Genomic DNA, 26,045 nt, shown 5'->3' with positions numbered 1-26,045 from the left:
TGTACCCCGGGGTTGGTGGCAGAGACCAGTCTGCCTGGAGGTGAGGCTGTGGGGGGCCCCCGGGATGGGGAGGGGCCCTGCTGCTGACCTGTGGGGGGCCCTCGGGGTGGGGGGCCCTGCTGCTGACCTGTGCGGGGCCCCCGAGGTGGGGAGCCCTGCTGCTGATCTTGGTATTGCCTCCCTTCGTCCGTGCTCCTCTTCATCTGGCTGCAGTGCCCTGGGGGTGTCGGGAGGCCCTTGGGGGCCGAAGCTATGGGGGTTGGAGGGACCTGTGGCACCTTGGTCCGACCCTGAGAGCCGCATTGGGAGATGCGGGGTCAGGGCTCACCGTGCACCCCAGCCAGGCTCATGTGCTAATGGAATCTGGGGTCAGCCCAGGTGCCTCCTGGGCCAGGCTGCGGCTGGCTGGGGTGACGTCCCCCTGGAGCGGGGTTGGCCCATAGCGTCCTCTCCCAAGAACCAGAGATGGGGGGGCATTCGCACAGGCGGGTGGGCGGGAGCAGGGACCGGATTTGTCACTCGCTCTGCAGGCAGGAGCCCCTGGGCGGGCTGCGCAGTGTGGGGTGCCCTGGGCCCGGCGGGTGTACCTGGATGCTCGCCGCGTGCCTGCCACTCCCTCCCTGGGGACACATCGGTGGACACAGCCCCTGGCAGCCTGCACGACCCCCCAGGTCCCCCAGGTCCCCCGTGGGCCTCGTGCAAGCCCGGGAGCACTGACGTGTTTGCTCGGTGAGGTGAGGGTGCTCCGCTACTTGTCATGACTTCTCTGCCTGGCAGACACTCAGGGAGCCCCAGGGGCTCACTCCGCGGCACCCGGGGGGCCGGGTCCCGAGTGTGGTTCATCCGCCCGCAGCCGCCTCTGAGCTGCCGCCCGGCCACGGCCCTCGGCGCGGTCTTGTGATCACTTTAACGTTTGAGGGCCCCGTGGGGCTCCCGTGTGCCGTGGCCGGGTCGCGTGGGCGCACCCGACGTGCAGCGTCCCGGGGCTGTGGTTCTGGGACATCTCTGTGACTCAGGTAGGCAGCCCGGCCCGCAGCAGCCCCCCCACTCCTCCCCCTGTGCCCCAGGCCGTGGCCTGTCTGGACGTTTTGTGCACACGGAGTCGGCCGCACGTGGCCCTCCGGGGTGGCCCCCTCCCTCAGTGGTGGCCACGGCCTGTGTCGGGGAGTCTTCCGGGGTGACGCTCAGCAGGTGGGTCAGTGCCCTGCAGCCTTGTCTGCGACGGGCGATGTGGAGCTGAGGCACCGGCACGCACACACCTCCTGCACTCGGCTCAGGACGTTTTGACGGCCGTGTTCACCCCTGCACGCATGGGGCGCCCCTGCGGTTGCTCACAGGTCATGTGTCTTCCTTGTGTGTCCACAGCATCCCTGCTCATTCACGTTACCTTCCAGTGTGTTCAGAAACCAGTTTGTAGGAGTGTTTTGTGTACGGACTGTAGCAGCCTTTGTGTCTGTGTCTCTATGATACTGGTTGTCTTCTAATCTGGCCTGTGTTGCATTTTAATTTTACAAAAGGCTTCTTCTTCTTTCTTCTTTCTTCTTTCTTCTTTCTTCTTTCTTCTTTCTTCTTTCTTCTTTCTTCTTCATTTAACGTACTGCCAAATCTGTTTTCTTGGGTGTGTGCTTAATGTTGCTTTGGTATTTGGGAGATGCTTCCTTTTGGGTTATGCTTTACTGTTTTATTATTAATTTACTTTTGAAATCCTCAACCCTTTCACCTATCTGGATTGTTTTGTTCCGATTGCTGAAGTGAGGAACTGGTGTGGTGTTTTCCAGGGGCTTGTAGGCCTGTCGGGGCACCGGGTGGTGGGTGGGCCAGGGTGGGCTCTGGGAGGGGAAGCTCCTTCCTTGGCACCTGTGTGAGCTCAGGTGAGTGCATGTGGCTCCAGTGGCCCCCCGCCCCGCAGGGGCTGTGGGGGAGTGCAGTGAAGCACCCGAAGCACCCCTGCCCAGCCCAGGTCCTGGCGGGGTGCCTGGTGCAGCTGCTTCCCGAGGGGAGGTGGGTTTTCTGCCGTGGGTCTAGGGGATGGGTTTGTGCATTCTTTGTTTCCCCAGAGGCTTGTCTTTTTTTTTTTTTTAAATATGTTATTTATTCATGAGAGACACACAGAGAGAGGCAGAGACACAGGCAGAGGGAGAAGCAGGCTCCCTGCAGGCAGCCCTATGCGGTACTCGATCCCGGGACCCCAGGATCACACCCTGGGCTGAAGGCGGCGATAAACCGCTGGGCCACCCAGGCTGCCCGTCCCCAGAGGCTTGTTACCCTCATGCTGTGGCCCTGGGCATCCTGCTTTGGGTGGGCCCACTTGTCCTTGACTTGTCCCTCACCTCACCTGCTCCAAGACACAGGGCCCACGGGGGCTCAGGGCTCCCTGCAGGGGAGCACAGGGTTCCTTGTGGCCCCACCGGGGAGCAGGGCCGCTCTCTCTCCCACTCCCTCCTGGGCGGCCCTGCAGGAGACAGTGTGCACGGACTCGGGGAGGAGTGGCTGTGTGGTGGCCCCAGGGCTGGTCAGAGGCACAGGGGACACCTGCAGCCTCTTCACGCCCTGGCCTGTAAAGGGGGAGCAGGTCACGAGCCTCCCACCAGGGTCCCCTCGTCCTTCCTTCCTTCCTCCACACTGTTCTTCCTTGGTTGCTGTCTGGGCAGAGGCCTGGTGGGGACCGAGCCGCCTCCCCTGTGTCAGGATACCAGCGCATGGCCACTGTGCCCATGGTGTGGACTGGTGGGTGCGATGGTGCCTTTCAGCCTGAAAGACTTGGCTTGTTCCTTAAGGATCGGGGCTTTGAGAGACTGTGCCTCGTGCACCGTACAAACTGGGCAGTGGGCTTGACCAGGAGACGCGTCCAGGGCTGCCCAGGGGGTTGGCCCTGCGGCCGGCTGCAACCAGGTCTGCCTGGCAAGCCTGAGGAGCAGAGGAAGCTGGTGCCAACCCTGGGCCTGTCCCGCCTGGGCGCCCACCCTGACCTCTGCCAGCCTGCCTTCGTCTTTCCCACAGGGACTAGGGATGAGGGCGGACAGGCCTACTGCTGCCAGTGCTGCCTTGCGGTGCCTGTCCCTCCCGCCCCGGCCCCCGGGCACAGGGTGGGCCAGGTCCCAGGGCAGTGGTTGGAGGATTAACCGTGTCCTCCTGGGGCGCCTGGATGCAGGGTGGGTGCCCGGAGCCCTGAAAGGTGCATTGCAGCAGGAAGAGCAGGGCCTGGGGCAGGGGGCCCCGCTCTGGTGGGAGGCCACCCTGTGCAGGGCCGTGGAGGCACAGGGTTCTGGAATCCCGGCCTTGTCTTTCCCCCAGCCTGCTGCCTCCCTGGGGGAAGGGGACCAGGAGTCTGGTGTTGGGGCACTTGCCCTGTGGATTCTTTCTGGCGTGGATTTATGGGCTGCAGCAGTAGGGGGGGGGGCTTGCAAGCCACAGCGGCCTTTCTGGGCCCCCAAGGGCGGGGTGCCGAGGCCCCTGGTCCCCTCCCCGTCGGGCCTCTCTCTGACCCACCAGTGCCTCTTTCCCATTTCAAACTGTTTTCCATTTGTGAGAATTCTCCAGGGACCTCAGTTCGAGGATTTCCCACTTCTGAAGTGATGGGCTCAGAAGCCGCGTCCCGAGTGAGCGGGCTGTAGGCTTTCCACGGTTCCTGGATTTGCTCCTCTGGCTGTGTCTCATCTCACTGGGCGTGTTGTGCTGCAGGAGTGCTGAGTCCTGCCCCCGCCCTGCCCTCCCCACCCCTCTCTGCCTGCGGGGGTCACCAGGGGTCACTGTGCAGAGGCCCAGGCATGGGCTCAGCTCCCGCTGTCCTGCTCTGGAGCCCCAGCCTTGGGAGCAGGGGCGGGGGCTGGGCCCTCCTCACTCCAGCCCTGGGCGCCTAGGCCCTCCCTGCCCCGCCCCACCCCTCCACACTCCTCCCCACCTCTCCCAGTCCAGCCCCTCCCCACTCAGACCCCACTCAGACCCCCCTCCAGCCCCTCCCCCGAGCCCCTCCCCGCCCCACCCCACCCCTCCTTGTTCTGGCCTCCCCGCCCCAGCCCTCCTTGGCCCTGCTGCACATCCCTGGCCTGGCCTGTGGCAGATCCTTCCTGGCAGAAGAGCCTGGTGGTGGGGTGACCTCCAAGAGCACTGGGGCCAGCCCTCCTCTACTGCGTGGTGGTCTCGAGGTCTCCTGCAGTCTGGGTACCCCGCCTTTCAGCACCCCAGGCTCCTCCAGCAGCCCCAGGGCAGGTCCTGGGGGTGTGGCTCAAGCACAGCCCTGGCGGGAGCTCTGACCTCCCCCTGGTGGGCCGCAGTGGCTGGATCGTCCTCACTCTGTGGTGGTGACTTGGGCCAATTGGGAGTGGGGTGGGGTGTTGGGGTGAGTCCAGGTTGTCACTGCTGTCCCCCTGCCTCCCTCCTGGGTGGGGGTTGGCCCAGCCTCCCGTGTGCTGAAGCCGGGCCGGGCATTGGGCTCCCGGGGCACTGCCCTGTGACAAGGTTGCAGTGGCCTGAGCAGCCCCTGTGGCCACTTCCAAGACTAGCTGGTGGTCTTCCCGGGGAGCTGGTCCTGGGGGCCTGCCCTCCCCTCTCTTTTCTTCCCGTGGCACCGCAGCAGAGCACCCAGGTGCTCCCAGGGGGGCCCAGCGTCTCTGCGGATGGGGGAGGGAGGTTGGTGGGGGTTGGCGTGGCCAGGTGGCCTGGAGGAGCAGAGGAGGGGATGGGAGCAGGGGTCGGAGGACAAGCCGCTGGGCCTTGGTGAAAGTCCATGTGGCAGGAACGGCGGGGACGTGGCCGGAACCCTGGCTGCAGTCCCAAGACGCGCCGAGGCCTGTGCACGGAGGCCCTGAGCTCCCTGGGCGGCCCTTGCACTTCGGGCTGCACCTGCTCTTTGGGCCCTGCCGAGGCTGGGCACCCGGCCTGGAGGCAGTCATCCTTTCACCCCATTGGGATTTTGCGTCCTGTTGAGAATCTTCCCTGCGCATGGTTACAGGAGTTCATCTTTTGGAGCACCTAATTTTCCCAGGCGCTTTGCTCTTGGCCCACACAGCCCTGACGCATTTGGAATGTGTTCTTTGTATCGTGGTAGGCCTGGCCCCTCTGTCGCCCGCACCGCTCACCAGATGTCCCAGCCCCGGTTATCACGCACCGAACGTCCATATGTACCTGGGTCTGTTTTTAGACTTTCTTATTCCATTGGTTTATGTTTTCATGCAGAGTTTTAATTGTAGACACTTGCTGGCATTTATTGAGATATAATTCACGTGCCCTGAAGTTCGTCCTTCTTTTGGGAGTGGATGGTTCAGTGGTTTTCCATCTGTTCACGGAACTGTGTGTCCATCATCATCCTCTTTTTTTTTTTTTTAAGATTTTACTTATTTATTCATGAGAGGCACAGAGAGAGAGGCAGAGACACAGGCAGAGGGAGAAGCAGGCTCCATGCAGGGATCCTGATGCAGGACTCGATTCCAGGAGCCTGGGATCACGGCCTGGACCATAGGCAGATGCTCATGCTCAACCACTGAGCCACCCAGGCATCCCCATCATCATCCTCTAATTCCAGAAACCGCCCAGTCCTGAGCGGTCCGTCCCTGGGCCCCTGTGCCCCCGGCCTCTGGCTGCCTCCTGTCTCCCTTCTGTTCCCGTGGATGTGCTTATTCTGGACATTTCTGAGAAGTGGCATCAGGCACGTGTGGTTTCTGAGTCGGATCCTTTCAGTTGGCGGGATGTGCTCCCGACCCACATGCGTCGGAGCCTGCGCCAGCACCGCTTGCCCTGGGTCGTCGCACGTCTGGGGAGGGGTCCTTTCTGTGGGTGTGCTTGCTCTCCCACGCAACCTGCCCGCCAGCCTGCCAAGCCCCGGGGCTGCCGCCGGTGTCTGCGTCAGGTGGAGGACGCACGTCCTCATGAGATCGGGCTGTCCTCCCCGCGAGCCAGGGACATCTTTCTGTGGGAGCAGTTCTTCCTTCCTTCTTCCTGGAGCCTTGTCAAGTTTCCTCTGAGCGATGCTTCCCGGGGGCCGTTCACGTGCCTGGAAGTCTGTTCCTAGGTGTGCTGCCATCGCTGTCCTGAGTGGGGTATCTCAGCCGCCCCGGCCTCTAGCTGGGCCCGTGTGTGGCGGCCGCGGCTCTCTGGCTGGCAGGGTCGCCCCTGGCTGCTCTGCCCCCGTCTCTGTGACCCGCAGCGTCACGTTCGGCTTCTGCGTGGGTGCCTGCCATCGTGCTGGTAGCAGAGAGGGCCCGTCGTGCCCGGCTCTGGTCTCCCGATGGTCCCTGCCTGCCGTGGAGCTGCTCCGGCCGCTGCCTCCGGAGTGCGCTGCATGGTGCCGGGTGTGGGGTGCCTGTGCCCGCCCCTGGACCTTGTAGCTAAGGGCTGTTGACTTCGTCATCTCCAGAAAGTTCTCCGGCTGGCATCCGCGGGGGGCCTGTGAGCCTTTCCCTGTGGTCCATTTGGCCAATGGGTTTCCTAACGTTGAATATGCTTTGCTTTCCTGAAAAAATAAACAGCTGGGGCTCTGAATCGTGTTCTTCAGGATTCTGCTTAGTGTCTCTGCGTCGGTGCAGAACTGGATGGCCGTGTGCGTGGACCGTGTTTCCCAGGTTCCCGGCACCGAGGCTGTACACGCTTCGCCAGGACCCGGGTGGGCCCTCGGCACCGTCTGCGCCCTGGGATGACTGTGGAGCGTCGGAGATGCAGCGGGATCCCCACGTGGCCGTCTGGCCGTGGCGCTGCTGTGGGGGTGGCTTTACGGTCACCGTTGCTATTTCTTCTCTTCGAGATGGCCTGTTCCGACTGCCTCCGATGGGTCACTTGTGGTCACTCCACTCTGCTGAGATGAACCCCCTTCCATCTGGGCTTTTACAGCTTCCTTGCGTAGAGACTGGCAAGTGGGGCCTTAGGATCCCTTAACCTTAGTTCTGGTTCAGGGACGATTCTTCCTTTTTAATTTTTCACGCACGTGTGCTTCCTCCCTCTTTCCTCGGGGTGTTAGCTGCCGGGCTGTCTTCTTCGTGGGTCTGTTTTAGAAAACAGGATTTTGCTTCATGAATTAGGTCTGTTGCTTTTCTGTCTTGTGCCATGTTAATATTTTTATTTATGTTGTTTTTTTTTTTCCTTTGGATACATTTGGATTCTTTTATTGCTTTTCCTAAGAAAGCAATCAGTCGGCATATCAGTCAAAATATCTCGGGCTGCGAATAACAAAATCAAACCGAGGTTGGCTTATGTGCTATGGAGAGAGCTCCCGGACCGCGTTCAGCAAGGGGACTACTTCCCACACGGTCTCTGTCCCCGTGGCCTCCCCTGTGTGCCGGCTGCTTCGGCTCAGGGGGGTTTTGGTGACAACATGGCCACGGAGGCTCCCAACCCAGGGGACACCGTTCTGGGGGCTCCTCCCTCTGTCCTCAGTGCCCGCGAGGCAGACATTCAGTAAGCATCTCTCAGGATTCTGTGCTCTGTGCCTTTTTCTAGACTTTTCAGCTGAGAATTTAGTTTGCTTTCACCTTTTTTCATGGAATGTTTAGTGTTATGAATTTTCCTCTGATCGCTGCTTTAAATGTATCTTATCAACGTTCTTATGCAGTGTTTTCACTGGGTTCTTTTTTAAGAAATTTCTTAATTTTAGCTTTGTTTTCAATTTTTTTTTCTTTTCTCTAAGAGTTATTTAACGGAGTATGTTTAAAATGGGAGGGCTACCTTGGTTTTAGGAAGCATTTGAAATACGTGCCTGTGCCGCTGCCGGAGCCTTCGTGCCTGCGGTCTCAGGTGCACGGCCCCGGCCCCGGCGCGTGTCTTTGCTCACGTGCACTTTGCTTTCTGATGTGATGCTTTTAGTTCTCAGTACACAGATCCTGTACTTTTCTTACAGATTTACTTGTAGGATATAAAAAAAATCTCCAATGAGTTTTAATTTTATTTTTAACTTAATATTTTTGGATGTGACAATTCTAGATTTAAAGAGTCACCAGGTTAACAGACATCGTGTGCGCCCCACGGCGCCCTCCCCCCCAGGGCTTCATTTTTCTGGGTGTCTGTGTGTGTGGCACACACACGCGTATTTCCTCTGGGACAGCTTGAGCATGAGCTGCAGGCATGGTGCTCCCTGGTCCTCGGATACACGCTCTCTGCTGCAGGTGGGGTGCGGTGACCCCGGTGAGGACACTACCTCAGAGGCGACCCTCTCATCTAAGGGTCGTGTTTGTTTCTCAGGCCGGAGCTTGTGAGTGGCTGTGTGGGGGCAAAGCTGGAAGTAATGAACGTGCATGCACAGCCGTGTGTGCGGTGATGTCTGCGGGCACACGTTGTGTCTGCGCTGTGCACCTGCTGAAAACTGAATGCACGTGGGTGACTCCCAGCTCCAGTCGGGTGGTGCTCTCAGGGCAGAGGTGGTGCCGGGGTGAGGGACGGGTGAGTGACAGGTGGCCTCTCCCTATGAGGTGTGTGGTCCGGCAGGGAGGACCCGCGCGGGGTGGATGGACCTGAGGCTGGTGCCTGCTGCCGAGAGCACACTCGGGCAGTGGGGGAAGTGGCGGGAGCAGCTGCAGCCCCGGTGGGTCAGCGGCCTGCCCCTGGATCCTGCCTGAGTCTGCGATTTGGAAGAAGTGATCTCCACTTTGTGAGTTTAGTTTTCTCATCTCCAAATAGGGACTCGAGTTAGATCAGGGAGTGGCTGGCACAGGTGTTGCCCTCTGGTGAACCCGTGATACCCATCCGTCCTCGTACTGGGCCCCCCGTGACTCCAAACACGTTCCATAATGCTTCCATGTGACAGTCCTGGGCTGGTGCCAGGTGTGACCGCACTCAGGGCCAGGTCCACTGGGTAGCCTGGTCTTGTGATGCGGTGCCCTTCATCCAGGGTCTCCAAGCTGGTTTGGCTTTCCTGGCACCCTGTGAGGGCACACTGGTGTGGCTGAGGCATTGTGATGGGCCTGCAGGTGGCAGCCCAGGGAGCGAAGCACAGGTCCACACAGCGGCAGTCCCCTGTGATGGCTCTGGCGTGGGCCGACTCGTGGTGTCCGCATGGCCCTCCCGTCAGCAGGCAGCCCGGACGGCTCAGCCTCCACCTGGAACAGTGTGGTGGGACTGCGTGTCACTGTGGGCTCCAGCCTTGGCCCCGGGGGCCGCGCTGTGGTCTCTGAGCCACGCAGCCCTGGCCTCCTGGGGCTGGCAGCTGGGCTCGGGGGGAGCAGCCCACGGGGCGGAGCGGGCCTGGCGTGTGACCCGGGGAGCCAGTGGTGACTCACGGTGGGAGGATCGGGCGGTGGGGGAGGCCCCGGCCAACTTTCCCTCTGGAGGCCCTAGCTGTGCTTTTCTTTTTTTCCACGCAGCCCTGCCTCCTTCCAGAAGCTTCCCCACCCCCACTGCTGACAGTTGCACGTGAACAAAGGGCATCGAGGAGTGCTCTCTGCATTGGGCACTTTCCTGGGCATGGCCTGGGTTCTGTCATGCTGCTCCGAGCCCGCGCTGCTCCAAGCCCGCTCTGCTTGTTATGGTTCAGTGACGTGGAGACAAAGGACGGGTACAGAGCAGTGCAGTGGCCCCGTGGTCAGGGCTGTGAGCCTTATTTCACAGCCCCACAGCCTTGGCCTGGCAGTGTGGCCAGAGAAGGAAGGGCTCACCGTGTGTCCAGGGAGGGGACCCGGCCACCGAGGATGTGCCGCAGCCCGACGCCTGCCTGGGTCCCAGGATGGTGTGTGGGCACCGGTATAGTCCTGCCTCAAAAGCTGGATTAACCAGGGTTGTGGTTGCACAGGGGTGGGGAAGAAGGGTGAGGCGGGGTGGCGGGGTGAGCCCTGGGGTTGGTGCGGGGTAGAGAGGAGGGAGGGCTCTGGCAAAGGATGGCACCCCAGGCAGAGTGCGGGCCAAGGGCCAGGTCCCTGGGCTGTCAGGGTGAGGCCGGTGCTCGGGACTTGGAGGTCCTCACGATGGAGTGCCAGCCCCCTGCCTCCCCCCTCGTCCATGCAGCGGCAGCTCGGGGCCCCCTTCACCGTGCAGGTTGCAGGTCCGCTGAGCGAAGACCCCAAGGTGGACTGATTCATTCCTCACCCTGGTCCACCGAGGGCCAGACCCCACTGGGCGGGACCTGCTTTCCATCCTTGGGGTCCCCTTCAGCTTGAGGGGAGCAGGCCTATCCTAGGGCACCCCCGTCCAGCAAATGCTGTTCTGTGTCTGCTGCTAGGAAGGCAGGCTGTGGCCTCGGGAATTCATTGCCTCTGCGAGCCCCGGGCCGACGGAAGCAAGCTGCCCGCGGAGTCGTGTCCTGCCCGGAGCCCGGCCGGCCAGACCTGCCCCGCCTCAGCCCTGGCACCGGCCCTGGAGTCGGGGTCATTGGACCTCAGCCTGGAGCTGTATCCGGGTGCTGCCTCCTGACCAGGGTCCAGCGGCGTCCTGCTGTCCGTCTGTTCCCCTCTCCTGGGCCAAGGGGCTTTGTCCCGGGGGGCAGGGCTGCGTGGCCGGGGCGTTCCCTGGCACCTCCGCTTCCTCTGCCACCCTCAGAGCAGGATTCGGGCCGTGCAAGGACAGATGGCTCCCTTCAGGCTGCTGGTGGGGGGCGGGAGGGGCGGCGGCCAGGGAGGGCCTGGCGCCGGCTGGGGGGCAGGAGGCCGGAGGCGGCTGGCAGCCCTGGCTCAGGGGGCGGCCTCCTCGGGAGCAGAGATGTCGCTCCCGTGGCCTCTGTCCCAAGGCTCTGAGGTCGTCCAGGGCCGTCCCTGTGCCCCATGCCCATCCGCATCCATCCTGCCCTCCAGCCTGCCCCCCGCCCCCGGCTGTTGGTGGCCGCGGTGGCCTCTGTCCATCTGCTCCGTCCACCTGTCCACGCCCATTGAGGAGTCAGGCCATCAGCTGCTGCGGGTGGGTGAGCGGGAGCGGCGTTGGGGGAGCCGATGGCATGGCCTGGGCACGGGGCGCCCCTCGCTGCTGCCGCCGACGGGGGGTGCCTGCTGGGTGCCAGGTCCCTTGGGGGCTCGGGGCCCAGGGCAGCAGGCGGAGGGCACGCGCTGGCATTTTGTGCTTCTGGTCCTTGGGCTGGGGCGCCCCTCTGTGGCTCCGGCGGTGGGACGGTCTTCGCCACAGTCGATGCGTGGTCCAGGGCACTGCAGGCTGAGGTCGCAAGTGAGATGAGGTGGCGGGCGGGGGTCTTTCTCTTCCTGCCTCTGCAGCCTGGCTCTCACTGCCCGTCCCTCGCCCCGGCACGGCTCAGGGCCGCCTGGTGGCTGCTGTGGCCCCTCGCTGGTGCTGTTGGCTTGGCGCCCTCCCTGTGCTGCACGTGTGGACACCCCTTGGGCTGGGAGGGTCATGGGTGCTGCTCACCCAGCCCCCGTCACTGCCTGTGGTCCGCCCGCCCCCCAGAGCTGCCCCTGTCCCTCTCTCCGCAAACCCCCGGCCAGCTCCTCCCTGCTCCTGCCCAGACCCCGCTTGAGCTGCTTCCTCTGGGGAGCAGAGCGTCCTGTTGGGGCCCTCGTCATGGGACATTGCGGCTGACTCCTGACGAACCTTCATGTCCCTGAGGCCGGGACCAGGCCCGCCTGTTTCCAAGGGACGTGGTGCCCAGTGCCCTGTGGGTGCACAGGGTGTGTCTGCGGAGTTGGGCCTAATCCTCCCGCGAGCCCGCCTGGGGTCCTCGTGGCCCCCCCAGGATGCTCGGTGGCCCTGGGGCTGCCCTCCGGCCTCTGGGGAGAATGGCAGGTCCCTGCCCAGGTCGTCTGCTCAGGGCACACACCCCCACAGCCCGCTGCTGTCTCCAGACTTCTTTCCGGATGGTGACGTCATTGGCATCTTACAGATGAAGCTGTGATATTTAAGTTTGGAGGATCAGCGAGCCCTTGGTGGTTGAGACGTAGCAGTCGCCCATCCCTCCTCTCCCCACAGTTAGCTCTCTGACCCTGCGGGTCTCGGGTCCGCCTGTCTCTGCTCTCGGTGACCTCGTCACTGCCGCTGCGAGCTGTTCAGCAGTTGGACATTAGTGACTTGCAAGATGAGGATTGGCGCGTGCTTTCAGGTGTGTGCTTGCACCATACACACGTGCACACACATGCGCACACATGCACACCCCCCCCCCCCGGCTGCCTTTTACCCGCAGGTACACGGGGACTCTGCCGACTGCCCTGCTGCTGAGGCTGAACCCCGCTGTGAACCAGGATGGTCCCCATTTTCCGCTCAGCGTGTTTCCCTGGGGCCTGGTTGTGCCCTGATGCCACGGTCTTCCCTCTTCCCCGAGGATGTCTCTCTGGAACCTTCTGCCCACCCCCCCCAACCCCTGCCCCCGGGGTCCTTCATCTTGCTCCTCCTGTTTTCCTGGTTTATCGGTGCTGGATGGAGCGCGGCCTGGCGTCCTCTCCCAGGAAGGGCAGTGACGGGCCCCATGTGGGTCTGGAAGCGTCTTCTGCGCCTGTGCGGGGCCACCGTGTCTTCGGGTTCTTCTTGGTGGCCCATGCGCCACGCAGGGCAGGCCCGTGTGGCCGTGCTGAACAGTGCCCATTCGATGACCTTGTCCAGGTGGCGCATCCCCTTGCCTTCGTTTCTTCTCCCGACTGCTGTCCCCCGGGTGTGGGAGTGGGGCTGGTCCCAGCCTCCAGTCCTCTTGGTGTTTCCTCCTGCTTCCTGGGTGGCATCCCCGAAGCCACGAGCACCCTTCCTCTGAGCTCTGCTCTCCTGCGCCCACTGTGCCCTCTCAGGCCTTGCTGTGCTCCTGTCTCTGGGGGTGGTGGCAAGGGGCCAGGTGGCCTGGGTTCGCCCTCGGGGAGGCCGTGCAGTGAGATCGTGGGCACTGGCTGGCCCTGCCGAATCCACATCCTTCTCTGCTGCCAGCTGCGTGGCCTGTGGCGCCTTACCCCTCTGTGCCTCGCATCCTTGTCTGCCAGGGAGGCAGCAGTGGCACCTCCTTACAGGTCTTGGTGAGAGTGGCACCCAAGCCTGTGTAAGGCGTGCAGGGAGGTGTGGGTGCGTGCCGGGGGTCCTGGGCACCAGCGTGCTTCCTGCTTTACGCTGTTCTTCCCCAGTGCTCTGCTCTGCACCATGACCTCGAGTGTCCTGGGCTCCGTCTTCCACCTCTCGTGTGTTCCCAGGTGCGGCCCAAGGCTGACGGGCTGGCGAGCATGCAGGTGCCCCACTTGCTGCGCTGAGACCTGCTCTCCTCCAGGCCGGCGGGCACCTCTGGCTCCTCTCTCCCTGCCAGCTGTGTCTGCCCCCCCCCCCGCCCCTGGCTGTCCATCTCCCCTTGGGGAGCGTCCAGAAAGCGAAGGGAAGTCCTGCAGGGACCTGCCAGGCAGCCGGGATCTGAGGCCTGGGGTCCATGAAACAGGAAAACATGTGATTTCCCCAGGGACCCTGAGTCCCTGTTGGGGTCCCCAGGCCCGCTCCCCCCCCACCCCACCGCCGACAGCCAGCCTGTGTGGGGCCTGAGTTTGTCTGCGTCCGGACCAGCATCGTGTCACAGCTGGCCCCGGGAGCAGGGGTGGGAACCGGCGTGTGTGCCGAGCCCCCCGAGAGATTCACCAAGAGTCAGACACGAGCACTCGTCGCTCTGAACTGTTTTGTTTGGGAAAATGCACTCTGTTTCATAAAGACGTGTTACTTATCTAACAGAGTAGATTTCCTGTTATTTTACAATAAATTCATAAGTGTATTTTAAAACTTCGTTTTGATCTCGAATGCAGGAAACCTTGGTAGATGTGATGCCCCTAAATCAAAGCTCTGGGTACCTCCTGGCCGTGGACGGGCCCTGGGTGGCCGACAGCCCAGGCACGGCAGGGGCAGGGTGCAGCCAGGCAGCAAGCTCCGCGGCCCCCGCCGACCCCCGGAGCGTGGGCCTGCTTCTCGCCCCCGGTGAGCCCACGTGGGGCCCAGATCTGCCCTCACTAAGGCTTTCGTAGGTCGCGAAGCACTGCGTGCCCAGCCTGGCCCATTCGGAGCGCCCGACGAGCCGTGCCAGCGTCATTGGGAAGTGGCAAATGTGGCAGACGCTGGACGAGTCTCTGCATGCACATGTGCAGACACCCAGAAAGCTGGCGACACTGGGCGCCCCAGGGGGTGGTTGTCAGGCTGGAGATGTCTCCATCGCCTTCCTAGAGCTGCGGTTCCCGGAGGAGCAGATCGGGCAGGCGGGACGGCGGGTGTCACACTCGTGCAGGCGGTTATGTTCTGAGCGCCAGCTGTCACCGTGCGTATCACCCACTCTACACAGCAGGCCCGGGAGGCGGGTCCTCGCGTTACCCTGGTTTTGTACATGAGGACGCTGGGGTCAGGGACGGTCAGTGTCTCGTCCTAGCAGCAGGTGCTGCATGTGCCCCCAGCTGCCCCCAGCCGTCCTGCTACCCGCTGTGGCTCAGACACCTGAGCTGGAACTGGAGATGTGGCAGGTGCACAAACCCCTGGGCTCTCTGTGCGGCAGGGGAGGGCGGATTCCGCAGAATGGTGGGACCCCCGCGGCCTTCGAGAGGGGTCCTTGCAGGGAGAACTGATGTGCAGCATCTGTCCCCATGTGGGATGGTGGGAGGCACTTTGAAGGGGCTCCGTGGGGCCACTGCCCTGGGGGTGGAGGCGTGGGGCCGCCTGGGGTGAGGGCGGGTGGGTGGGTGGGCAGGGGCCCGAGTGCACCCTGAATCTGGGCGCTGACGCCTCTCCTCCCTCCCGACCTGGTTTTTGTCTCTTCCAGCTCTGTGGGAAGGCAGAGGCCCTGCTCTCTGTGAGAAGATGTCCTACGGATCCATCGCTGGCAGTGGTGGCCTGGGGAGCCATGGTCCTTTCGGGGGATCTTCCAGACAAGGCTATCAGCCCCTAGGTAATGACAGAGGCTCACAGTGTTGGGGGTGGGGCGGGGGTGGCCGTAGACGGGCCTCTGCTATCGGGATGGTGGTAGGTGTGGGCGGTTCTGTGTGACCGACGCTGCCTGTGGCCTCGGGTGAGCGACACTGGCCCTACCTGGGGTGGGGTGGCTGGCGTTGACCTGGGTCAGCAGCAGGAGGGGCTGCCCTGCCATGGGGGGCGGCCTGGGGTCTGCGGTCATCCCGGCACCGAGCTGGTCTGCAGGTGCCAGGGGCGCTTGGCAGGCAGCAGAGTGGAGGGATGGTGCAGCACGGGTGTAGTTCTTGCTATACAGAGAAGGAAACTGAGGCTGGCTGGGCCTTCCAAGGCGCCTCCCTTTCCCCAGCACCGCCTCCCCTGAGGCCTGTGTCTCGGGCTTCCTTGCTGACCTTTCTTTCTGGTTTTGCTTACACGTGTCTGCGTCCCCACGTGGAACCTTGCGCAACTTTGGAACTGTGGGATTTTACCCTCCCTTTGCTGGTTCTGCCCCAAGTCCCTGATGCTGCCAGCGCCGCACCCTCGTTTCCCTGTTCACCGGTGCCTTCTGCATGGGAGGGCCAGGGAGCGCGTCTGTTGGGGCCCGTGGCCCGGCAGCGCAAGGACAGCTGTCGGCTCTGGACTACCATGCACGTGAGGCGTGTGCTGGTGCCAGCCACTGCCCTTGGCGCCCCGGCCTCATCCGCCTGAGATCTGGTGGGGGCGGGTGGTGGGCGTCTGCAGTCGGGGCGGGCCGTGCTCTGCTGGTTCTCATTTACTTTTCTTTGGTGACTTATGGGATGCACCCATTTCTCCTCAGCCAACTCTCCCCTGGAGTTTGCCCTCCTCTTACTGATTTGCAAGGTTTTCTTATGGAACGTTGCTCTGTGCATCTTCGTCCACTTTGGGCCTCCTTTTCGGTGCGGCGCCTGCTGGGGAGCGCGGGTGCTTAGCCAGTGGAGTTTGAGTTGTGGCTGGCTCGAGCGCGCTGGTGTCTGATGCGGGGTCTGGGTTTCTGTGTGACGAGTCCTATCACAGGATGATACTGGCATTGCACCTGAGAGCCAGGTGCTCTCTCTCTCTCTTTTAAAGATTTATTCACGAGACACACACACACACACAGAGGCAGAGACACAGGCAGAGGGAGAAGCAGGCTCCTTGCGGGGAGCCCGATGCAAGATTTGATACCAGGACCCCGGGGTCACACCCTGAGCCAAAGGCAGATGCTCAACCCCCAAGCCCCCCAGGTGCCCCTGCACCTGCTCTGAAGCTGATATGACTGTTGTTCAGGTGTAAGTCTTCCCATCACCTGGTCTGATCGCTCTTTACGGGGCGCGGAGAGGGCGGAGCTGCAATGCTGTGTTTCTCTCTTGAACCACGGGTTGTCCTGGCGTCCCAGTCCCGCAGACCTGCGGAGCCAAAGCTCGGTGATGAATTATGTTTCCATGTAGGTTCTTTTGGTCAATATTTCTCTTCCTGTGCAAAACTCCCCCATAATTTTCAGAGTTACAATTTTTGGTATTTTTCACGGCAAGTTGCTCCACTTGTTTTCCCTCAGAAATGTCTTGGGTGTTTTTGGCACTTTGTTCTTGAACATAAATTTTAGAATCCCCTCGTCAGGCTCTGGGTTTTGGCTGGAGCTGCCATGCATCTGCTGCATTAATGTGGCGAGATCTGGCATTTTATCGTCCATGGGCTCCCAGTCCATGAGCTTGTGTGTCTCTTTCTGTCCCTCGGATCTTCTTTCATGTTTTGCAGTAAAGTTGTATAACTTTCATTATAAAGATCTTACGTATTTCTTATTTGTTCTAACAAAAACAAAAACACACATGCTTTGTTATCATAAGAGATAGCACTCTGAATATTGCACTTTCAGATCTTTGTTGCTGATACAGCTTCTATATGACAATTGGATTTTTTAAAAAAACACAGTCTAGAGATTTTTATTTAATTTTTAAATGCTTTACTTTCACACTTTCTGAATAGGGGCCATTTCAAACACAGAAAAGTAGACACAAAAAAAGTAATGAGCCCCCGCGCTGCCCAGGCCACCTCATCAGGTGCCCGCTTGTGGCACATCCAACCCCTTGGCCTTCTGTATGTCATTCTGTGGCGAGTACCAGATGCAGCGCACCTCCTGTGTTGACGCATGCCTGTGCCTCTGCAAGGGGGGTACTGTGCGCATCACCGGAGCACCGCTGGAGTGCCTGGTCAGGTGTGCCCTGGCATCGCTGACTGCTCGGTGGCTCCTTGTGAAGCAGGGCCCTGGGAAAACCCACGTGCTGCAGTTGACTCAGCTCAGCTGACTCAGCTCAGGCCCCTCAAGTCTCTCTGAAGCTCCACATTCTCCTCCATCGTTCTGTTTGTTTTTTTTTTTACCCCTTGAAGTTTATTTTTTGAAGAGACCACATTTTCCCCGTGGAGTGTCATAGGTTTTTGTCCACTGACTTATATTGTGCCATTTTGTTGAATTCATTCTATTACTGTAATTATTAGTAGAATCTGAAATTTTCTGTTTAGATGGCATCATTTGTAAATAGGGACTTTTTTTCTTTCTTTCCCCAATGCGTCCATTCTTCTTCCCACCTTCCTGAGCTGGTTGGAGCCCCTGTGATGCTGAGTGACATGGTGTTTATATCCCGTGTGAGTTTTTGGAAGAATAGGACTACACGTTCCTCAGGTGTTCCTGGGATTTTGCTGCAGAACCGTCTGAGCCTAGTGTTTCCTTCACGGAGCACTTTTTGACAAGCAGTTTACTTCTCCAGGCATAGAAACCTTCCAGGCTCTCTGTTTCCTCTTGGGTCAGTTTTGCTGTGTTGTTCTTTGAGACCTGTGTCTGTTTCACTGGGATGTTTGGATTTACTGAAATAAAATGTAGCCAGTAGCTGCCGGTTGTTGATGGGGCCGCACTGTGGTGTGGCCGAGGGCCTGGCTGGGGCCTTCGCACCCTCCATCTGCTCTGCTCTGCCCCTGTCCAGCCACAGCCGCCGCGAAGGCTGAGGGCTGCGCAGGTTTACCATTGTGGCAGCTGCTGTTCTATGAATGGTCACAGTATCTGAATCACATTCCCTTTTGTATTCCTAATAGAGTTTGTCTGTACCTCCCCTATTATCTTCTTTTATAATTAGTCTTGACTGAGGCTTGGCACTTTGATATTTATTTATTTATTTATATATTTTTTAAATTTTATGTATTCATAAGAGAGAGAGAGAGAGAGAGGCAGAGCCACAGCCACAGGCAGAGGGAGAAGCAGGCTCCATACTGGGAGCCTGACGTGGGACTCGATCCAGGGTCCCCAGGATCACTCCTTGGGCTGAAGGCGGCGCTAAACTGCTGAGCCACCTGGGCTGCCCTGTTTGGCACTTTTATAAGGTTCCCTGAAGAACTGACTTCTGACTTTCTTGATACCTTCTACTATATGATTGATTTGCATTCTTACTTTTATTATTTTCTTTTTATTTTCTAAAGATTTTATTTATTTATTCATGAGAGACACAGAGAGAGAGAGACACAGGCAGAGGGAGAAGCAGGCTCCCTGCAGGGAGCCTGATGCGGGACTCGATCCCAGGACCCCGGGGTCACACCCTGAGCCCAAGGCAGACAGCTACGGAGCCACCCAGGCACCCCACTTTTATTTTTTTCCTTCTCTCTTTGAGTTGATGCTGTTATTTTTCCAACTCCTAAGTTGGATGTTTATTTCATTCGTATTGTTTTTATTCTTTTGTAGTAAAAACACTTGAGATTGTAAGTGTTCAGACAGTCACTGCATTGGTTGACTGTCAGGCATTCAGAAGCGTGTGGTATTTTAAAATTAAAGTTCAGTTGTGTTTTCTTATTTCCATTATGATTTCTTCTTTGACTCAAGATTTATTTATTTTTTATTCCCTCAGGGTTTATTTAGAACTACAGTTCATTGTTTCCAAACATATGTATTCTTACCTACTTGTCTCTTAAAAATGATGTCTACTTAATTGCAATTTTGTCAGGAAAGGACTTGCATTGTCCTGGTTTGTTGACCATTGCTGAGGCCAGCTGCTGCTGGTTCCTCACCCCCTCCTCTGCGGGGTGACCTGGACAGGCTCCCGGGGAGGGGCTGGCACGCCGGGCAGGATGACAGGGCTGGGCAGAGATCCAGGCCTGTGCAGGAGCAGCTGCTGTCATCCAGGACTGGCTGCACCCAACCACTGTGGGGTACGTGCCACCCTGGAGGTAATTATGTGGAGCTTAGGGCAACCTCTTTGTGGTAGGATCGCAGCAGGAACACAGCAGAAAGCCAACTGGTGGATTATTAATACATAAAGAACTCCCATAAATCAAAGGAAGACCTCCGAACCTCATACCAGGGGCCGGCGCTGGGAGGAGGCGGGAGGGACAGCCTGCTCACCGTGTCTGGGAGGGCCCGAGCCTCGCCGGTGCCCCGAGGGACGGTCGGGGTGGTGGCAGTACGCCCGTGCTCCTGGACCTGCTGCCTTCCCTCTGGGGCCCTGCCCTCCCTGGGCTGCGGGAAGCTTGCGAGGCCACGGACGGAGAGACAGAGGCTGTCCCCATGTGGCTGAGGCAGGCGGCCGGGGAGGCGTAGCCCAGATGGGCCGTCACACGGGCATCAGCGTGGAGATCTTGGAGATTGCTGGTAACCTCCACATGCGTCCAACGTGGTGACAGGTGCTCGGCGTGCAGGAAGCAAGGCTGTCTCCAGAGTCTTCCAGTTGTTCAAGGCCCCCAGCCCTGTGGTAACGGCTTTTGCCTCCGACGCTGTGGCTGCAGACCACCTTTATCATTTTCTGTATAATTGTTGCATTTGAACTTTTCTCCATAATTATGTGTATTCTAATAATCAGAAACAAACAATAGTTGCCTCAGGCCCCCCTCAGAGTTCAAGTGATTTTGGAGGGCAGACCAGACCGGCCCCTCCACGGGGGTCTGGAGGAGGAGAAGGTGGGTAGGGGCTGGACTTGGTGACCTGATGCCAACATGGGGGTCATCAGGTGGTGGTGTGGGCAGTGACGTGGGCTGCCAGCTGGGCCCCCTGGTCTCCCCGGGTGTCCTGCCCCCATACGAGGGGCTCTGGGGGCTCCGCAGCAGATGGTGACCCAGGTACTTGGGCAGCTGTGCCTGTTCCTTACCCCCATCTGGGCGAGTGGCTGGGCCCGGGGGACGTGTGTCTGCAAGAGAGCCCAGCGCAGGTGTCTTGGGGGAGGGCCCGTCCCAATGCTCCCCACCAAGTCGTCTGGGAGGAGGGGGAGTGACAGGATGTGCCCTTTTGGAAGATGGTCCCTGTCGTGGAGGCTCGTGGTCAGACCTCAGACCCACAGAGACGCCTGGATGTGGAGCGTTGGCCCTGGCTGCCTGGAGACGGTGCTGGGACTGTCCAGGGCCATGTCTGCCCCCCCAGATGGCTAGGACGGTTCTTAGTCTGAGGCAGAAGCTCACTTTGCTGCTGTTGTCTGTGGCGTGGGAACCGCCGTCCCCAGGATGAGCGAGGCTGCCGCCCTGCCCGTCCCCCTCCATCCTGCCTGGAGCGGGGAGGCTCTGTGTGTGAGGGGTGGAGCCCCCAGATCTGGCCGGGAGCCCCATGGGCTGCCTACACGCTTTGGGTGGCTGCCTACACGCTTTGGGTCCTTGCTGCCTGGAGGCAGGAGGATGGCTGAGATGGCCTTCTGAGGCCCCTCCCACTCCACGGTGCGGCCCTTCTGTCCCTGTCATGCTGGTCTGTGGTCCCCCGCAGAGGGACACAGAGCATGGGTTGGACAGGGGCCCTTTGCTGTCCCTCCTCTGGGGCATGTGAGTCAGAGGCCTTTCCCGGGAAGGAGCTGCCCTCCGGGAGCCCCGTGCTGGCACGGGCCTCGGACAGTCCGTGTCCTTGGGTTTTGGGGTGGCTGTGGGCGTGTCACCTCCTAGAGCACGCTCCCTGGAAACTGCCCTTCCAAAGAGCTCCAGAGAGAACAGGGTCACGCCATGGCCCCAGGGCTCTGGCATGTACCCCCCTCACTGACTCGGGTGCCGGGGATTGAAAGGCACGTCTTTGAGGGGCCGTAAGGTGTTTGACCGACTCTGGCAAAACGTGTCCAGCAAGTGTCTGAATAAATGGGAATAATCGAGGAGAAAAATCAAGTGTCCTCCCCGAGGGCCCAACCCCGTGCCAGGGCCTGTGGGGCCCAGGTATTGGGAGGAGGTCGCACAGGTGCCCGCACTGCTGCTCCTCAGCTCTGCAGCCGAGCGTCAGGAAGGGCAGGTTTTTATTTTTATTTTCACTCCCGATGCGGCGTGGAACAATGGCTTAATGAGCAGTGATTCCTTGCTTGGCTGCTGTGGTGATTTTGAATTGTCATAAACATCCAGCATCCCTCAGGCCATACTGTCCTTTTTTGCACGTTTTCTGTCGCCGACAGGTAACAGCCATCAGAGCCCTCACCTGGTCCGTGGGCCACACCTGAAGGCTCTGCTCTAGGGGATTTCATCCTTGTTTGGGGTCACCTTTTAGAATAGTTGTGGTTTAAAGAAAGATCTGGAACACATACAGTTCTGAACTCGGTGCTGGTCTTCAGCAAAAGTGGCTGTTGCAGAGGGTGTGGCAGTCTGGGAGGGCTTCTTGGAGGAGGTGGGCCTGAATGGAGCTTCTTGGCATGGATGCTTGGAGGGCTGAGGGCACCTGCTGTCCTGCCTGGGGGCCTTGCTCTGTGGGCAGTGCCTTGAGCCGCTCTGTGGGCAGGCTGGGTGTAACTGTGACTGTCCCTTGCTGTCTGTAGAGTGCGCTAAATGTTGGACCGAGTACGGAATCCGCCATTTCCCCTGCCCGTCGCCAGAGAGCAGCCCACGGGACCCCTGTGTGGGCGAGGACGGGGAAGGTGATCGGGGGTCGGCGGGCACGCCCAGAGGCCCGAGGGCCAGGAAGCGAGGTACTTCCGCTCGGGTGCTGGGTCCGGGAGCCCTGAGGAGGGGGGGCCAGCAGGCGGGGTTGGGGGCGAGCTGCCGCAGGATTCCAGTTGGTCTACACCCTCCACCCCATTCCCCTCCCAAGGATGGCAGACGGCGTCGGGGCTGGGCCAGTGGCGGGAGGGGTGTCGAGTGATGACTGTGCGCGTCAGGGCCCTGTGGGCTCCCCCGTGGGCTCCGGGGGTGAGGCTGGGTGGTCCCCGTAGGGGGGCTGGTGAGGGAGCCTCAGGGTGCTTGGCTCTGGGCCTCTGTAGAGCCAGCCTTCCGGGTGATGGGGCGACGGGAGGGCTGAGTGCTCCCCAGGGGCTCACACGGCTGCCCTCGGGGCGCGCAGGGCTGGGGGCTTTCCCCTCTGTCTGGGAAGCCTCTGGTCTGACGGGGCGGCTGCCCCTTGTGCCCCGACAGAGGCCCCTACACCCTGGCAGCACAGGCTGGCTGGTGACAAAGCTTCAAGTGCCAGAGGCCCGGGGACTTGGCTGTTTGCCTGCCCAGCCAGGGGCCCTGTGACCTGAGGACTGGGAGGCCGTGGGGGCCCGGGGGGCAGGGGTGGGAGATACACACCAGGCCCTCGGGCCCTGCCCACCCTCCTGCCCCTGCCCCTGCCCTCTGAGTGCTGGGCTCTCGCGCGGGGCAGGGAGGCCGGGGTTCTCGGCCGGGGCGGTGGAGCGTTTTGATGAGGAGGCTTCCCCTGGGGGGGTGTCTGGGAGCAGCCCAGTGCCTTCTCCTGTGGACATTGCTTTGCTCTGGTTGGTGGCAGCTGGGCAGGGCCGGCCGTGGCCCTCTGGGGAGATGGACGCAATAGCCAGTCGCGAAGTGCCTTGCGGATGGTGCCCTGTCAGGTGGCGTTGTGGCCGGGACGTGTCCCCAGGCCTCTGGACACCCAGCAGGGAGGGGGCGGTGGCCGGAGCAGGTGGCGGTGTCCTGAAGTCGAAGCCACAGAGGAGGTGCCCAGGAGCCGCTGCCACCGCTGCCACCCCACTGGCCCAGGGCCTTCAACACCTGCCTTTTGGTGCCTTTCCAGGGCCAGGGGTCGCCGTCGAAGGCCGTGGGACGCCGGAGCCTGCCTCACCGCCTGCTGCTGCCCCGAGGAAGGACTCTGCCGGTGGGGCCCACGGCCGGCTGGCAGGGCCCGGTGCCACACGTGCCAAGAAGAGGAAACCCAACTTCTGCCCGCAGGAGACGGAGGTGCTGGTGTCCAAGGTCAGCAAGCACCACCAGCTGCTGTTCGGCAGCGGGCTGCTGAGGGCAGAGCCCGCCCGCAGGTACCGCGTGTGGAGCCGCATCCTGCAGGCCGTGAATGCCCTAGGCTACTGCCGCCGAGACGTCGGGGACCTCAAGCACAAGTGGCGGGACCTGCGTGCCGTGGTGCGGCGCAAGCTGGGTGACCTCCGCCGCGTCGGCCCTGGCCCCGGCGCGCCCCCAGCCCTGGCCCTCACCCCTGTGGAGCGGACTGTGGCCCAGACCTTCTCCTGCCGGGCCCCGTCCCCCGAGGGTGTCGACCCGGAGCCGCCCCGAGGTGAGTTCCTGGTCCTGGCTGGCAGCATCAGAGCCCCACTGCGGCCTAGGCCCCCTTGTCCCTCTGACCCAGACACCCCCTACCGTGGCTGCCTCCTCTTCTCACTGCCAGGGGCTCGGGGGTTCCTGCTCCCTCACGCCCGCACCTGCCGGGCTGCACGGGGACCGCTTACTAAGAATCCAGGCATTCAGGTGAGCAGCGCCCCTGCTGCTTTGTCCCTGCCCTCCCATGCCGGGCTGCAGAGCGGGGAACTGGGCACCAAGTCGCGGCTCTGCTTTCAAGGTCATCTGCTTCCTGCCTCTGGACCTTGATCTACAGGAAGAAACACATTCTCTTACGCGGTGTCCTGTGTACACGCATCTGAAATACAAGGTTTTCGAGATGGTGCTTGCTGCATGTTATCCGAGACGGCCTGCTGCTTCCCTTGCCCTGTGCATCCTGCGCTCTTACCCTGGCTGTTAGATAAGCGCTCCTCCTGACCTCCTGCTTTTACAACCCGGGTGGGAGAGCTGCGGTTGGAGCCCGGGCCCTGTTGCTGGTTTAACATCCAGAACAGGCCTCGGTCCCGGCTGGGCCAGCCCTTCTGCGTCGGGTCACCCCCAGCTCAGGTGGGCCTTCCCCACGCTGTTGCCCAAGGGACTGTTGCTCCGTGGGGTGTGACTTCTTGTTGGACACGGTGGGTGGGGGGCCGGGGGCCCAATGTCTGGGCGCTGTGCTGGGAACTCGGTGGGGCGGGTCCCACATAGGGGCATGATTAGCCGCTCCGTGGCCTGAAACAGCCTCGGCATCTTCAAGTTGCCACCCGGGGAGGGAGCCTTCACGGCACAGGCTCCTGGCTGTTCCTCGTCCCCCACCCGCCTGCAGTGGGGTCATCCCCCTGGAATGCAGGGCTGCCCCCATCTCCCCCTGTACCCAGCCCTTCCCTGGCTAGTCCTCCTGTGCCCTCAGCATGGGCCCTGGCCCGGGAACCTGCATTCAGGCCAGACCCCCCCCAGCCCCACAGCCTCCTCTTGCCCTGTCCTCTGGGCACCCTCAGCGGCCTGCTGCTGGGGAAGGAGGAGGCCCCCGATGCTGCAGTGCGTTATCCCCGTGCTGTCACCTTTTCCTTCCTCTGCCTCGTGCTCATGTGGTTCAGGGTCCCCTGATGCCCCTGGGCCAGAGGTCCAGCCTGGGTGGGTAACGGAGGGAGGCCCATGGAGCACCCTGTACACTGAGCTCCGTGGGTCAGGTCGGCTCTTAGAGTGGCTGAATTCTGAGTGATTACTCCAGGCCACAGAGGTGGTCCTGGGGCTGGATGCGGGGTCCCCACATGATTCTGCTTCAGCTACACTCTGGGACTCCAGGTTTCTCCTATCAGGTGCACCAAGCGTGGCTCTCTGTATTTTGGAGCTCTGACGTGTGCACCAGGCTCAGAAGGGGCCCTGGGGACCGGTCCCTCAGCTCTGTTCTCTCTCCGTCCCTCAGCTGGAAGTGAGCAGGGCCTGTGGGGGTGGGAGGCGGGTGGGCCAGAGCGACTCAGAGGTGAGAAGTGCAAGGTCCCCCTGGGGAGGTGGCTGTGAGGGGGGTGTATGCCCTGGCCACGGGGCTTTGTTTTGTCCTTTGCTGCTGGCTGCTGTTGAGCATGCTTGGACCTGTCCTCGCTGGGTTCAGTCTGCATGGGGCATGCACATCCCCACGTCCTATATGGGGAAGTGGCCAGTGCTGTCCAGGGAATGGGCTGCTGCGGTCGTGCCCGGCCTCCCAATAGCCTATGAGGAGACGCTGCTGTCATCCCCTCGGCAGCAGCGCAGCGCCCTGGGGCACCGGGTTTGGCCCGGGCCTGTGTGCTCTGGGTGGGAGAGGTCCCCTGACTCCCTTGCTCGCCCTGTGTCCGGGGCACTGTATTGCTGCTCAGCTTCATCCTGCCCGGCCCGAGTCGACACTCCAGTCCTTCCCCTGTTGGCCGCTCAGGCTGCTGAGCCCGCCGTCTGGCCGGCCCGCCTGGTGGGGCAGTGGGGGCGATGTCAGTTCCCGGGGGTTCTCTCTGCCCCTGCCCCTCCCCCTCCCGCACTCCTGGTGGGGCCGCTGCAGCAGCTGCTCTGGGCCCGGGGGCAGTGAGGGCAGGTGGCTGGAGCAGGCGCGGAGCTGGGCCCCATGGCGGACAGAAGGCATTGCCAAGTGTGCGTTGGCAGCCTCGGGTCCCCTTCCTGCAGTGGGCAGATAAGGCTATGCACCTGCGCAGAGATGCCTCGCGGAGCCGGAGTGCCCCATTATCTCTGCTCACTGTGGAAGCAGAGGGGCGGGGACGAGGACCCCCAGAGAAAAGCGAGAGAAGTTCTGCTGATTTGACTTTATTTTATTCAACCGAGTGAGTGAAGTCATTCAGGAGGCGTGAAGAAGAGTCTAAAGGGTTTTCTCTGTGCTTTCTGGGGTGTGTGTCCTGGAGGACTGGGGAATGGGGTGCCTTCCCCAGACTCCTTCAAGGAGTGTTGCTTTGCTCAGCAGGTGTTTCTGGTACGTGTAGTTGTGTGTGGGAAAGGATGGCAGGGCCTGGCAGGAGGGTGGGAGTCCAGGAGCTGGAAGAAGGGCTGTGTGGGGGCCGTGGGCAGAGGGAGGGCAGCAGGGCTAAGCGGGGGCGAGTGCTCGGGCCTCACCCCCTCGCTGGGGGCCTGGGACATGGCTCACAGAGGTGAACTTATGAGTGATACAGCGCATCCACGAGTGGTTCAGTGAGGGGGCCCAGGCCTCGCCCCGGCCCGAGGCGGCCGCAGTTAGCTCTGTGTCACTGTGGGGTAGGCCTCCGGACTCCCAGGCACGTGGACCCCCATGTGGAGGACCGGCCGTGTGTCAGGGGTCGGGTGGCGTGTCTTCCCGTGGCTCAGGA

General features: G+C 61.2%; 1 protein-coding gene across 9 annotated transcripts in view; it reads left to right on the top strand.

Annotated features, from left to right (window-relative positions):
- Positions 1-26,045, top strand: part of TSNARE1 (t-SNARE domain containing 1) — a 104,113-nt gene that overhangs the window by 22,406 nt on the left and 55,662 nt on the right. For 7 of the 9 annotated variants that reach the window (XM_055314250.1, XM_055314253.1, XM_055314252.1 and 4 more), the window contains exons 2-4: positions 14,609-14,734; positions 21,480-21,629; positions 22,688-23,182. In XM_055314250.1, the coding sequence (XP_055170225.1) occupies positions 14,647-14,734; positions 21,480-21,629; positions 22,688-23,182 (733 nt within the window). In that variant the 5' untranslated portion in view covers positions 14,609-14,646. Of the gene's footprint in view, positions 1-13,230; positions 14,313-14,608; positions 14,735-21,479; positions 21,630-22,687; positions 23,183-26,045 lie in introns of those variants that run through there. The other 2 variants (XM_055314249.1, XM_055314254.1) reach the window with 2 other exon arrangements.

The sequence above is a fragment of the Nyctereutes procyonoides genome, unplaced genomic scaffold, assembly GCF_905146905.1.
Source record: "Nyctereutes procyonoides isolate TBG_1078 unplaced genomic scaffold, NYPRO_anot_genome, whole genome shotgun sequence".
In the NCBI taxonomy this organism is placed as follows: domain Eukaryota; kingdom Metazoa; phylum Chordata; class Mammalia; order Carnivora; family Canidae; genus Nyctereutes; species Nyctereutes procyonoides.
The sequence above is the reverse complement of the archived record's forward strand: the minus strand, read 5'-3'. Positions and strand labels throughout refer to the sequence as shown.